The sequence below is a fragment of the Acanthaster planci genome, linkage group LG11 (genome assembly GCF_054643075.1).
Source record: "Acanthaster planci isolate LZ-2023a linkage group LG11, COTS_SCS, whole genome shotgun sequence".
In the NCBI taxonomy this organism is placed as follows: Eukaryota; Metazoa; Echinodermata; class Asteroidea; order Valvatida; family Acanthasteridae; genus Acanthaster; species Acanthaster planci.
Genome location: NC_141787.1, coordinates 13156143 through 13169884, shown reverse-complemented (window position 1 = coordinate 13169884; position 13742 = coordinate 13156143). Strand labels below are relative to the sequence as shown.

The 13742-nt window shown below is 43.1% G+C and overlaps 1 protein-coding gene across 6 annotated transcripts in view; it reads left to right on the top strand.

Moving 5' to 3' along the window:
• The window catches only part of LOC110987669 (uncharacterized), a 63816-nt gene that overhangs the window by 23857 nt on the left and 26217 nt on the right, over positions 1–13742 (top strand). The window contains exon 1 of one of the 6 annotated variants that reach the window (XM_022250598.2): positions 6668–7682. The exons of 4 other annotated variants lie outside the window; for them this stretch is intronic. In XM_022250598.2, coding sequence (XP_022106290.2) covers positions 7391–7682 — 292 coding nt within the window. In that variant the 5' untranslated portion in view covers positions 6668–7390. Of the gene's footprint in view, positions 1–6667; positions 7683–13742 lie in introns of those variants that run through there. One more of the 6 variants, XM_022250599.2, reaches the window with a different exon arrangement.

The following is a 13742-nucleotide window of genomic DNA, read 5'->3' as shown; positions in this document are numbered from 1 at the left end:
GTACAGGGCTTGGAAAATCATAAAAATAATCATTGTGTTTCATGTCACTTTTAAGGTACATGTACATGTATGTACTGTACTGCGTACGAGCAGCATCTGACTACAGCTATATATGTTGTCAGAAACCATTCGCTGAAAAATATCCCGCACCAAAATGATACTCGGACAAGAAATCCTATCAGAAAATGGCAAGTGTACGGGTACACGTAAGTATAAACTGCACTCTTTATTCGTCAGTTTTTTGCTCCGTGTTTGTGGTTTTCAGCAATTTCCGCTCCAAGTCTTGTGGGTGCGTACACACCTCTGAGCACGCTTTGCGGTGTAGCCGAGAAACAAATCTGACATATGTCAGCATCACGGTGAATCTGACATGGTACATGTACATCACATATGACTGGCTGACTGAATGAATCACACTTGTATCGTTGATACAGTTACATGTTCATCATGATGACATGTTCTTTTACACGACATCACAGGCAGAGATGTCAGAATTCAATAGACAGCTCCTGCCACTTGAACACGAAGCACTTGTAAAGGTGGAGTCCTTTCTCATGATTACTGAATGGCGGGGCCAACTGTTTAATAAAAAAAAAATTCAGTTCTTGTCAGCGGTTCTGTGAAAAATGCTCCATGCCTGTTCCAATCCCTTTTTGCCAATATTTTATCAATACTTGTGCCAATTTCACCCACCATGCTAGTACAGTCTTTCCCCTCGTCCCTCATCCACGACACAGGAAATCCACTAGATGGCAGTCATTCAATTGGTTTGGCGGGTGTGGAGCACTTTGTGCATCTCAGCCGACTCTCAGAGCAAACAACCGTGCGAGTTTGGGCCCGGGCCTATTTTTCCAGGTTTGCCCACTGTGCAGTGCACGCTCTTTACCAATTGATTGTGTTTCTTCCCCTTCCCCCCCCTCCCCTCACTGGCAGAGGTTATTGCAATTTGAAGGGAGAGACAGGCTCTCATTTGATTCAGCTTTTGGAGCTTGCACCGGGTTTAATAAGTTTACTGGGGTCTTTTCCAGATTATTTGGCCGCTCGCTTCGAATCAGTTTCACACTTAAAGGTACTGGAGTTTTGCCATGCTCAGTGTTTTAGCACACTAGCCAAATTGCATCATGACAGCGGTCAGACTGAATACACGTTTTGAAAGAGTTGTTGCAATCCTGGGCAGGCCTATCGTACATGCACAGGCTAGGTGTATGTATGCATTCAGTTGCGTTACCTAATTGCTCACACACGTCATCAAGATAAGAACATTTGTGGCAGGTGTTGGAGTTTGGTGCCACTCCTGTATTGGCTTCCCGTCAGAATAATCTACACGAACAGTGGTTAATGAAACACGTGCACATGCATATACCCACATACATGTATGTACGTGGAATTTTTTTGATTTCCATGTTGACGGAAATTATGCCACAGTATTAGCTGAAGGGATCAAATTTCGTGACAAAAACTTTGTTTTTATAAACAGCATGAATTAGCAGCATTTGATATTCAAAGCACTGACTAAGTCATAGACCAATGTCTCATTATGAAAAGCAGTCAATTGCATGAAATAACTGTGACACAAACTGAGATACCTGCTCTAAAAAATGAATCAGCGATATTGAGGATGTAGGACATGCATTAACCCCTCGCTGACAGCCCAAATGAAAAGGGGAAATTGCAGAAAGTGAAGAAAGAATTCACTTAAACGAGGTCGAGGACATGACATGCATGGACATGGTAGGCCTTTAAATAACTGACAACAGCCTCATTCGGTGACATCACGACGATGAAACCTGAAGACACAGGAAACTGCACAGGTTCGTCCTCGGGAACGTCAGGATTCATTGTCCACCCTTTTTCTGTTTTTGTCCAGCCTGTCCCACAATCCCTTCTGGCCACCCTGACCCCTCCCCTCAATGCATCTCAACATTTCTGCCGCTGTTCTTGTACATTGTGTAAAAAAAAAAAAAAAGAGGCTAAATAAAACTGTACCATCAGAGGAAATGTGATCTAATAACAGGTAACAGGAACTGGCAGGTTTGGACAAGCACCAGTGCGCTGCCTAAACACATTTGGCTTCAATGCACCAGTTCATTTTTCTGGATGGTTTACTCTTTCAGCTTGTTAGCTGTTTAGTTTTGGGGTGCTGAATTTTTGAAAGCTTAATTTCCTGAAACTGGCGGAGTTTTTTTTGGGGGGGTGGGTCAGGATAATAAATTGTTTGGAATATTTGTACAGAGGTTTAAGAGAATCTTGTTTGAAACTTACGGCAATGCCCCCTTGGAAGGGAGGAGGGATGAAGGGTCATTTTTGAGGAACAAGGCAAAATTTGCCTCATCAGGCTGACCTTTTTGCTGATATTTGGTGGCTGCAGTCTTCTTGCAGCAGTCAGTTTCTGGGAAATTTTTCCCTGGGTGGAAAGCCGCAGGAGTTGTCATGATTCCGGAATTGGTTTGTGAATAAACCATTCCATTGTCCAAGAAGCGACCAGCAGACAATTTCTAGGAAAAACTAGAAATGCCCCGTCTGGAAATCCCTTCTGCAGACGTTGAAGATCTGAGAGGTACAAGGAGGTTGATACAGAGTTCAGGCCCGTAGATACGGACAGACAGGAACAAGTCAATGCCCAGAGCACCATTACTCGCACTTGCCTTCAGATGAAACTCTTCGCCAATGTATTCTTGCGGTAAACGAGAATTCTTTTTGGGAGGGTTGGCGTAGAGGACAGTCGTGCGTGTATGCACTGGACATGTTTGAAATGTTTGTTCAACCACGTCATCTAGAAAGCCGTGCATGCAGCACACATTAATGTGGTTCAGAATTTATGAACATGTTTATATGTCTGCATGTTTTTACCAAGAATCTTTTAATCTTGTACGTTTAATGCATAGGGTTGGTCCGTGTTTATGAAGCCCATTTGCTAAAAGGAAACATGATGAAAAAAATCACATTGATTATTTATCCTAAAATATAGCGTCCAGTTTACATCATGTAAATATGTGCCTGGAAGGTAAGAAATTGAAAGCACTTGTGACCAAACAACATGTGGCATGTTTTGACAACAGAATTATAATATTTCCACCCGAGTGGACTAATTTTTTTGCTGCCCGGTGATTCATTCTTGGCAATTGACTGAAAGGTGAATTGTGTGGTGATAGTCAATGATGCTTCAAAGTAGTGTGTATCACATGATGGCTGTCAGGATGTGGACAACAGAGGGCTCACTCTGTGATTGATGTGATAAAAGGTTTCAGCTGACTTGCTGATGCTTTTTAGTGTATTGTGTATACCGTGTATTGTACAAGTACATGTACATGAACAGTGTCTGTGCTCATCCATTGTGAGTGCAAGCATGTTGTAAGCACCCTTCACACTATCGTACCATACCTGTCAGGGATACCTAGGGTAGATGCTCCTTTGTTTTTGTGCTAAGAAAACTCAGTGAAAATTACCTTTTTTCTCACACAGTGAACACTGCTTTAAGATGGATTGTTGATGGTTTCCTTGTGTGTGCATAAAATTATGGTTGACCATCGGTACGAGAGTAAAAGAATAACTCACGGAGTGTTAAAAATCCCCTGCAGTTTCAGGACGCCAGAATTTTAAGCACTAAAAGGAAATGCATCCCTATTTAAAATCGATGAGACAAAGGTCCAGTTTGAGCAAAGTGGGGATAAAATTTTAAAAAAACCACTATCAGAAGGGGATATTTCCGCAAACTCTGGCTGCCCATACAAGTTGTAGGCAAAATGAGAGTGGTCCATTTGGTATTGATTTGGGTGAAACAGCGGTCACAAAGACACGGTATTGCTGCACCGCATCCAATCATAAATAAATTTGCTGCTTCCAAGATCCACCAAGAAACATCCTCATGGCTATGGCATGCAATAAATTTGGAATGAACTGGTTGAGGAAAAAACTTTCCACGGGTTCACGGGTTTACAGGACTGTCAAATGCTGGTATATCCCTAGCCCGTAATGCAAGACATCTGTATCCAATTTGCCTCTCTCAAGTCATCCTCAATAGGGCACAGGATGCAAAGAATCCGCATGTATATTTTTCCTTGCTGTACCACTCCCCGGCTAAACAACTCATCATGATCAGGCCGTGTCCACACACCAGTGAAGCCTCGCCATATTGATGTTCTTTCAGTGGATGGCATCCAGACTGCCCCGCTTGTTTACACGATGGCTGTGACCCGTCTGGCTCCAGGGGTCCAGTCTGGGGGTCACGAATGTTGCCCCTGTGGTGTTTCAGGTGCCACACGTTTCATGGCTGAATTCTCACGTCTAGACACCAAGCTAATGAGTCAGCTGACAGACTTTTGCTGCAGTGGCCAGGCCAGACCCAAATTACAGGGAGAGGGGCATTTGTTTGGAATTAACTCATTAAAGATTTAAGCCCCCCATTTTCACTGGCACAAGCTGACAGAAACCCCCATAAGTCGCCCAAAACAAAACTTATGTGGCACAGTGCCAAAATTATTGGGTAGGCATGTAATCATTTTGACAAGGCGCTTTACGTTATCCCTTCCCCCTCCCCTACCCATAGTTTATTGCACCGGAGCCATATCATTTTCAGCAGGGAAAGAGTACGCTAACCTCACAGGCGAGAGTTTCTTCAGAATGCTGTGTTCTCCAAGTTCTGAATTTTGAATGTGAAAGGGAGCGATAAGAAAAAAATTGAAGGGGAAGGGGGGAAAAGCCTCAGCATGGCCCACTTTAAGGCCTCCATCTTTTTTTAGTTTTGGTCTAGTGCATTTGTGGGCAATCTGATACACGTTTGTTCATCTTCATAAAAATTGGCTGCAGTTTTAGACGCATTGTCGTGCTCGTAGGCAGCGTTTTTTTTTTTTTTTTTTGCGCAAGAAGATAAAGTAGCACGGGATGAAATATTCCTGTTTTTGCCATATTCATATGTTTGTAATAGCTGATTCAAAACTCGATTGCTTTTTTTTTCTCCTGCAAGGTGAAAGGCAATTATCTCTCAGATTGGCAGGGAGGGAAATGGCAAATTCTGCCAATTTCAGAATGTTAACTGTAACCATGCATGATTGCTTTCCATTCAGTACTAGTGACTCATTGCCTCCAAAGTGGCTACAAACACCAACATTCCCTTTTTTTCAACAATGGGGGAAGAAAAATCGGGGCCAGAGGTTTTGTGTTCGTTGGTCCGTTTGGCCAAAAAGTCAGACCAGAGGACTACCATACTAATAGAGCTACAAACCCATGAGACCACAAAGCCGCAGGCAAACAAGCAGGGTAAGAGAGACAACGTTGTTAGCAGACAAAAAAAAAAAGAGGCAGTTTGTGCCTTTTGGGGGGTTTCCACCAAGGCCATTTCTTTTTTCCACCACTGTTTCACCCTTTGGTCCCACTTTGTGAGCCAGACAGTCCACATTGTTTCCTTGTCCATTTTGACAGACAGGTTGCTAATCATAGCCTTGGGGGGAACAGAAAGAATATGTGTATATAAGTGTGCATAGTGCATTGTCATCCCCCCAACAAAAAAACTGGACTGGTCATCAGAACAGGAGGCAGAAAAAAATTTCTTGGGGGGAAAGAAATAAAAGACAAGGACAAACAAATTTACTTTCAAAAATATGCCTCCGTCTGTAAGTACACATTTGCCAGAATTTTAGTGGAAGCTTCAGTGAGATCAAATGAAAGGCCCTGTGTTGAGTTGGAGATTTGGATTTCATTACGTTTTTAACAATTTTCGAGGTTTACCTTCACAGATATGATAGTATCACCCTGAAAAATGGATCTCATGTACAGTGTACATTTCTTCAATTTGTGGCATTGTTTCACAGTGGGTGAGACTGTTGTAACTCAGTACAAATGAACCCGGTTACCGTGGTTACACTCAGCCTAAGAGCCTCTTTTTTCACTCATTCCCTGCCCTTTTGTTCCTGTTCTGCATTTCAAGATAGAGTCCTGCAAAACCACAAAGGTAGGTTTTCTTGGAAGTTTAGACTCATGGAGGCTTCTGTGGGAAAGGTGCCATTTCCTGCACTTGCAGTCACCAGCTGTAAAGGCTGCACAATTCCCATCATTCCTTTCAGCAGTAATGTTTCCCCAGTTTTTTATTGGCATAAGAAAGCAAGGAGCTCATGTAACAGTTTTATTGGTCAGCATATTGATTCTCTCCAATTCAGTGTTCAGCCAGCCTATCTCTGGTGTCCTGTTCTTTTCCCAGCAGCAGGACAGGAAATTAATTTGAGTATTGGATTTTTGATCAAGCTCATAACCGGTGTCCAGTCCCTGGAGTAGGTAGGGGCTTTTCCTTGCCTATTATTAAATTGCACACTTCACTGTGTAATTGGTACAGCACAGTGAGTACGGTACCGATATACACCAAGTGCCCCCATGGTGTACTTTTCTTGAATTTTAAAAGGACAGCTCTTTCCCTGAATTTGCAGATTACATTAGCTGATAACATAGAGCAAGGACATGTAACTGTTTGCTCTGGCTATCTGTTTCTCTGTAACCTGTAGTGGGGTTTTCAGAAGCAAAAGCAAAGAGTTTTTAGTTTGTTGACTGTCACATCTGGAGGCCATTGACCACCATCTCTCCTCTTGATTGGCTGCTGTCAGGGTTTCTGGCTCCACCCCTGCCGGATGACATCACAGGGCTAGTCTTTGTGTTTACGACTCCAGTGAGTCAGCTCACCCTGGTGGCATGTTCCAGTTGCATGTACTTTGCCATACATGTGGGGAACACAGCCCAGTCTCATGTGTGTGTACACAGTTTTGTCTATTTGAGCGATTAGAGAGGCTGTTTAGTTTTTGGCCTTTAGCTCTTCACTGGAGAATGCTACAGCAGTTGTTTCTGGGATAAGGTTCTTAGGAATTGAACTTCCTGCGAGAGACATCCTCCTGCATTGTTGGAAAAGGATGCTGGGTAATTGCTGAGGGCATTTCTGCATCAGGACTGTTCACGGTACACCCCTGTTTTGCCACGAGGAGGAGTGAAGCATGATATATGGGTGAATCTCCCACTGAGTAGGTCTGTGCATTATTTATCACCCTGCCAAAGCAGACCGGGCTCTCCTGGCACTTGGGGCACTGGCAGAATTCAATGTCATGTTAATAATATTCTTAGACTGGGGGTTGCCTCCCTGTCTCTGATTCATTGAGGAAGAAATAACCACGAGGTACACTGTACATGTACTCATTAGCATTGGGCCAGACCCCAGACAGTCCAGGGCTTTGTTGCACAATGCCTGATAATAATATTTACATTTTCCACCTCTGGTCTGCCGAAACAATCACCGATGCTGGTCCTGAGTGATATTCTTACAGTTGGTCTCCAAACAATAGGCTGTGGTGGAAGAGTTGAAGAGGATTTTGAGAGGGGGGAGGGAAACACAAGTTGAGAGAATCGACGCGGGGATATGGAATTACACGTAGAAACGATTCAGCAACCTGGCACCAAGATCATTCCGGGTTCGGCCATCTTCCCCGTGAAGGGGGAGGGGAAGGCCAAGACGTCACGGCTGGGCCAAGTCCTGCCGACCATCCTGCCGGAGGACGGCAGCAGGGTAGGTGGCGGCTTGCTGGATGTTGTGGTGCTGCGGGACAAGGCCAACCGGACGCCTCGCAGGAACCGGGCGCTGGTGTGCGAGCGCTGCCGGCTGGAGCGGCTGGGCAGACAGCAACAGCAGCAGCAACGAGAACCCTGCAGAGGTATGTTTGGCCATGATGCAAAAGTTAACGGCTACGGCTAGAAATAATACACATACGTATGGAAAGCCATTGGTTGGTGGCTGCAGCCCCTTTCCCTAGATGGCTATGTGACCCTAAGCCTCAGCTAGTTAATTTGGAGTCGCAAGAGGAGGCAGTAACATGTACATGAATCACTGCTTGGTAGACAGTCTTGAGATGTGCAGAAGATTGTACCTAGTCCTAGTTGAATGTAATAATTTGCCTTATCTGAAATATTTCAACTCGGATTCACTTTGTACTTGTGTTTTTTTTTCACAAATAGCAGCGTTGTTTCCTTCTCAGTTCTTCACCTTGAGGTCATAGCTGTTGACGAATTAACTTTATACTCTTTAGATATTTATTAGGTGTGAAGCCCTTGCTAGGATATCAGTACATTTATGGAGTTGCATGTGCAAGTTAAGTCAGGCAAATCCCTTTTATTCCTCCCGGGATATACTAAATACTGGTACATGTACACGCACCCGTAAAATCCCCTCCCAGTAATGGCATACAGCAACAGCCGCTTCCTATCAGCAACTGCCCTTTTTGTTCCGTTGGCTTTGATGAGTTTCACGACCACAGGCCACGTGTGAAATGAGTGCGATTTGGGTATTGTCAAGTTTTCTGCTTTGACTACCCACCAGCGGAGAGATGTTTGGGTTTGATTTGATTGCCCGCACGTGCTTTCAAGCTCCATCCAGTAATAAATTGTGTGCGCGAGTGGTGCTTCAATTCGTGCACCGCCTTACATAGACCACAAACTAATTAAATCTGGACAGCCATCCAGAAATGAATGCTCATGCCGTTTTCTTTGTCCAGATCAAGGAAATTGCTCATGATTAAATTCGCATGTTATTACTAACGGGAGCAAATGCACCACGTAAGATTACTGTACATGTACATGTTCACTCTGATGTATATGTATGTGTCATAGCGTTATTCTTACAATCATTGAACTGCAGTTATAACCAAAGATCGTATAGCGCTGCCTAGCGGCGCAAGATGGGGAACTTCACCATGAATACGCGTAAAACATTATCACATGGGCGCCATTCTGGTTGGACTATGCCTGCGCAGTGCCTGTTAATGCACAGGCGTAGGCGCCGCGACAGGCATGCACACACATTAACGTTCACACTTGAATGGCGCCCATAGTGATAACACCTTTATGGCCGAATTACCCATCTTGCGCCGGTACGCGGCGCTATATAATCTTTGGTTATAACCCACCGCAATGTGAAGTAAAGGACAAGTTAAAGGAAAAAAATGACTTTATTTTGAAAAACTCCATCAAAAAATGCTAAAATACCGCAAGAGGGAAGGTGTGAATGTACATGGACTTCGTTTAAGAGGTGACAAACTCCTTATTGTGCTGATGTCTACATGTTGTCATTGCCAATGTTGCCCAAGGTTTTTGAGAACTCCCAGTGAGAACATTTTTCTCACGTGATTTCTACAACATTAATGAAATTGTTAATTGAGGACTGGAAGCCACATTAATGTCTTCATCCCAAGCGCTGTCAAAGCCTGTTGGAGACATCCTCATCTAAACATTCAGGGCTTGGCAGACTGCCCTTACTTGAGCCAATCAGATCAGTGTGCTCAGGCATAGACCTTAGGAGACATACATGTATTTATGGTTTACTCTGAAAAAGAAAACAACCACCGAAATAAAAAAACAAAAACACAGACATCAAGGTTTTGCTTTAGTCACTGACACGTGTAGTGTACTTGTTATCCCTGTCATCCCGAGTGATGGTTACTTATCAATGGTAGAGCTTGTTGCTGGTTCCCGCTTTTTTCATGTAAGGGGTTATCTTTCCCTGATCTTACTAATCCATGCTGGTTTCGCACTGGAAGATGGGGACATCTCTCGGCAGCTGGTGGGCCCATTTATACATGTACACCATACTGCTTGTAAGTAGCTGTAGGACACACCTGCATGCTGTTAGTTAAAAAAAAATGAAATCACCGGATGGCTCTTCTAACCCAGGAGATCAGAAGTCTAAAAATAGTATGGGAGTTAAGAGTCTTGAACAAACACCCCTGTGGTTCAGTGCTTGAATGTTCTCAGCAAAGCTTACTCGTCCTGGTTTCTCTTGAGAGAAGGATCAGTTGAGTCACTGGGGTATTTTTTTTACCTGACAGTTTGCCGAAGTCAGACGCTGAATTTTGTGAAAACTGCCAGTTTTCCCATCAGTTTCAATCATATTTGCAGACTTGTCCATCTCAGTTCCCCCAAACTGTTTCTCCCTGTGGATTCCAGAGCTCAACATGCTTTTGAAGCTGCCTGACTTAAAAAAAAACTTACAACTTGTTTGCACCGAAATGTCATTTTTTTATTTTCCAACTTTCACGAACAGTTCCCATTGACGTTCGCTGTCGCAGTGGTGAAAACGTGTGCGCAAAGCTCAGTGCATTAAACGAAGCTGCTCTGGTTCCCGCTGCGCCGCGCCACGCCGCGCACAAGCGACAGAAAGTGTGATGGAAATGTAGCAACCAGAGCCAGTCTATTCATGTACTGTCCATTCCCGTCGATTACACTACATCAACCGTACACATATGTCGCATGCATCCCTAAAGCTGCAGGTCGAAAAAAACATTGATGTTGCAAGAGGTTTTCTGCAAGTTAATTCACAGAACTTGGTCTCTTATTTGTGTATGTATTTTCTGTGTTCATAAGTTTAATTTGAGATTGTTTTGCTCATACTTGAAGCGAGCGTGTTTCAACAAATTCCTGCCACGCCACAAGATTTATCGCCTGCTGGTCTGGATGCACCATGCACGCTTACCACGGGATACTCGGACATTTTTGGCTAGTTTGCCGTCATGGGGAATAGTGCCTGAGTAGCACTGTTTGAATTGCCCATAATTCTGGAGAATGTCGACTGTTGCAATTTTTACATAGATTAAGACAGGTGTTCATCATTTTTGAGATAGTTTTGGGAGCTGTCTTTCCCATTCATGCCATTCAGTCAGCACAAAAAATTGTCCCCAACCCAAAAATTTTCTGACCTAACGCCCGATTGTGTAATCGCAAGCACAACTATTTTTTGGGCCAAATAAAAGACTGCTTGCATGCAGTAGGCCTAAGTTAAATAACCTTAATAATCGCGGATTTCAAGAAACCTTGGGCAAGTGTTGATCCAGTTCCGGCAAGCAAATTTATTGCATGGCCTGCCCAATCGGGCAAGCTAAAAACAAAAATTTGTTGTGGCCCGAGTCTGATTGAGTGTCGGCCAGTGAACAGATACGGTATGTGTGGGCTCCACAATGTACGAGTTGCATTTTGCTTCCTAGGCCTTGAACATGAATAAGTACGCTAAGTCTCCGCATAATTTTGTGCTTGCGTTACATACATGTAAAATGGTGCAACCTCAAACCTGACAAACTGGATGCCTTGATGAGGGTTGCTGCTGCAGGCCCTCCAAGAAGTGTTTGATTTCCATCGGGCATTCAAACTGTGGTCTGGTGAAAAACCTTGTATTCTTGGTATCGGAATCATTCATATGGGCATGTATTCTTCACATGTACTTACCTTGGAAATAACTTACAGCAAAACGCGTGAAATATGAGACGTACAGGTTGTAGTTATCAAATGATAGTCTGTCTATAATACTTGATCCTTTTTAAAAACAGTTCACACAAACTGAAAAGAATCAGAGCGAATATTGTGTTATTTGTCAAACAAATTGGCTACAAAAATACATGATGTTGGCTCGTAAATTTGTAGAATGACTATAAAATTGAACGTTTGGCTACAACTTTGGCTATTAATTGAAGTTTTCCAGCTGGAACCCTGCATGTACATGTACACAATGTACATGTATGTATTTGAAAGCATCTTTTCCGTGTACCCGCTGTGGAACTCACTTGCATCTTGTGCAGTAGGTGTTGTTTAAAAGCCCTTTTATGCTCAAAAAAGAACCCAAAATCGCTTCATTCCAAAAGGTGAAATTTTAGTATCACAGACTTTTATAAATTGTGGAAGGTATCCTGTTCCTCCAGTGAACATGGCTGCTGCTCTCTGTCATGAGAAACGAGTATGATGCAAGCACTTGAAGTGTATGTAATTTGGAGACAATGTGCAGGTTATACGAAATGGGTAAGCCTCTATTTCTTGCTGATATTTTTCCGGACCCACTGACATACATGTACGGTATGTTATCTGTATTTCACCATTCAGAGGCGGATCAAGGGGGTGGGGAGTTGCAATCGCCCTGTTCAGCCGCGGACTAAATGAAACTACCAGTGAAAATGATGGAAAATGAGTAAGCCTTTAGACCCCCCCCCAAAAAAATTTGAAAATTCCTGGATCAGGATTGCGTTGTCCATTTATCCATCTATAGTTAAACAATTACAATTTCTGGTGGATGCCCTTAGCAGGGCATCCCTTCAGTGTACTGTCATCATTTTCATTTGCTCATGATGAATAAAGAAGCACTGAAACAATCGCGCCTGTCATCAGTGCTATAAATAATTCCAGAAAATTGATATTGATGTTGATTGAAAAGATCTCCACTGAAGTGTCGATATTGAGTTGGCGTGAGGCGATTGAGGTAAAGCTAAGGAGTCAGAGGACAGACATGATACAGCTTCCCATTTACAAATCTGTGTTGTCGGCATACTTTGAAAAGTTTTCTTTTGTTTATATACCAGTTGATGCACTAGTCCTGTGGAAATTTGTGCACGTGCACCAATTTAAGTTGGCTATTTGCCCAAATTATTTGGATTTGAGCGCTGGCGGGTGAGCATGCAGACAGATGCCAGACTCGAAACCCCTCAATTTACCGCAAGAGTAAACTCCAGCGACCTCAGACAACCTCAGAGGAGACAGGGACCTGACACCCTGGGAAGAGGCTCTGTGAATCCTTATCTGGATAGACCTAAACTTGCCTCTAGTTGTTTAAGTTGTCTCTCAAAAAGTTTAACAACCAATACAGTTTTCAAAAAAAAAATTGCTTGGGATAATGTGAATTTGTCACTTTCAAGGTATCCATTGAATAAATTTGTCTCATGTACTGGTAAGATTTAATTCGTTTTTATTTATCAGTGGAGTCAGTCCATTTTAGAAAGTACATGTACATGGGCCTACAGGTGTGCATGTTTTCTCCTCATGCAAAAGTCTCAAAGCTCTGGTCTGAATAAACCCTACACCAGGCAATGACTATAAACTTTAGACTCTGTGCACTGCAGGGAGTCTTCACAGCCAGGCCTGGGGCATGTGCACTGAAATTCAAGTCTTTGTGGGTTTTTAAAAATAGCACATAATTGTGCTGGAGTATTGTTAGCTGGACCAGGTTGATAAGCAAGATTGAAAAGGAAACATCTTGTGATGAATCTTAGATAACACCAGGCTTCTCAAGTTACATAGAACCCAAGGGAAGGGAACACTTCACTTTGAGAACTGACAGAGCCACTCTGGAAAATGAACAGAGAATTCCCAGTTTTAGATGAGGTGTTTTTATTTCAAAGCAAAGAGGGAAAGTTGATACAATATAATTCTTGTTGGCCATGTGGGCAGCTTTCACAGCAGTGTGTGCAAAAAGATAACCAACGGGAGGGGAATTAAGCCCAGTCAGGACTGACCACATTTTTGTCAGTGGCTATGGCTGTGTGCTGCGGCACACTAATGGTATAAATCAGTCAGTTTGACTCAAAATGGACGTGGCTTGAGATGAGCACAATGTGTAATAAAATAACATACCACACATCACGGTGAAACTGAAAGCTGTATCTCTAATAAACCAAGAAACAACCAACCCAGATACAGCCTTACTACCGGGGTAATTCTGTCCGACCAAATTCTCATGCCCTTTGATTTTGATTGATTTCACTTGTTTAAGGTTTGGAGAAGAAACAATTTCATTTTGGTGTGTCTGAGTAGCACCCCTGAAATGCTGATGATGAAACAAGCTAAACCTGGCTTTAGCTTTCTCGGTTGGCAGAGTCCTGGTTGTTGCACGCTGTTCCTATTAAAGCTAGCTGGTTTATTTAATTTATGTTCTTCAGAATCTATTGTAGTTGAAGTTGGCAGCAGTA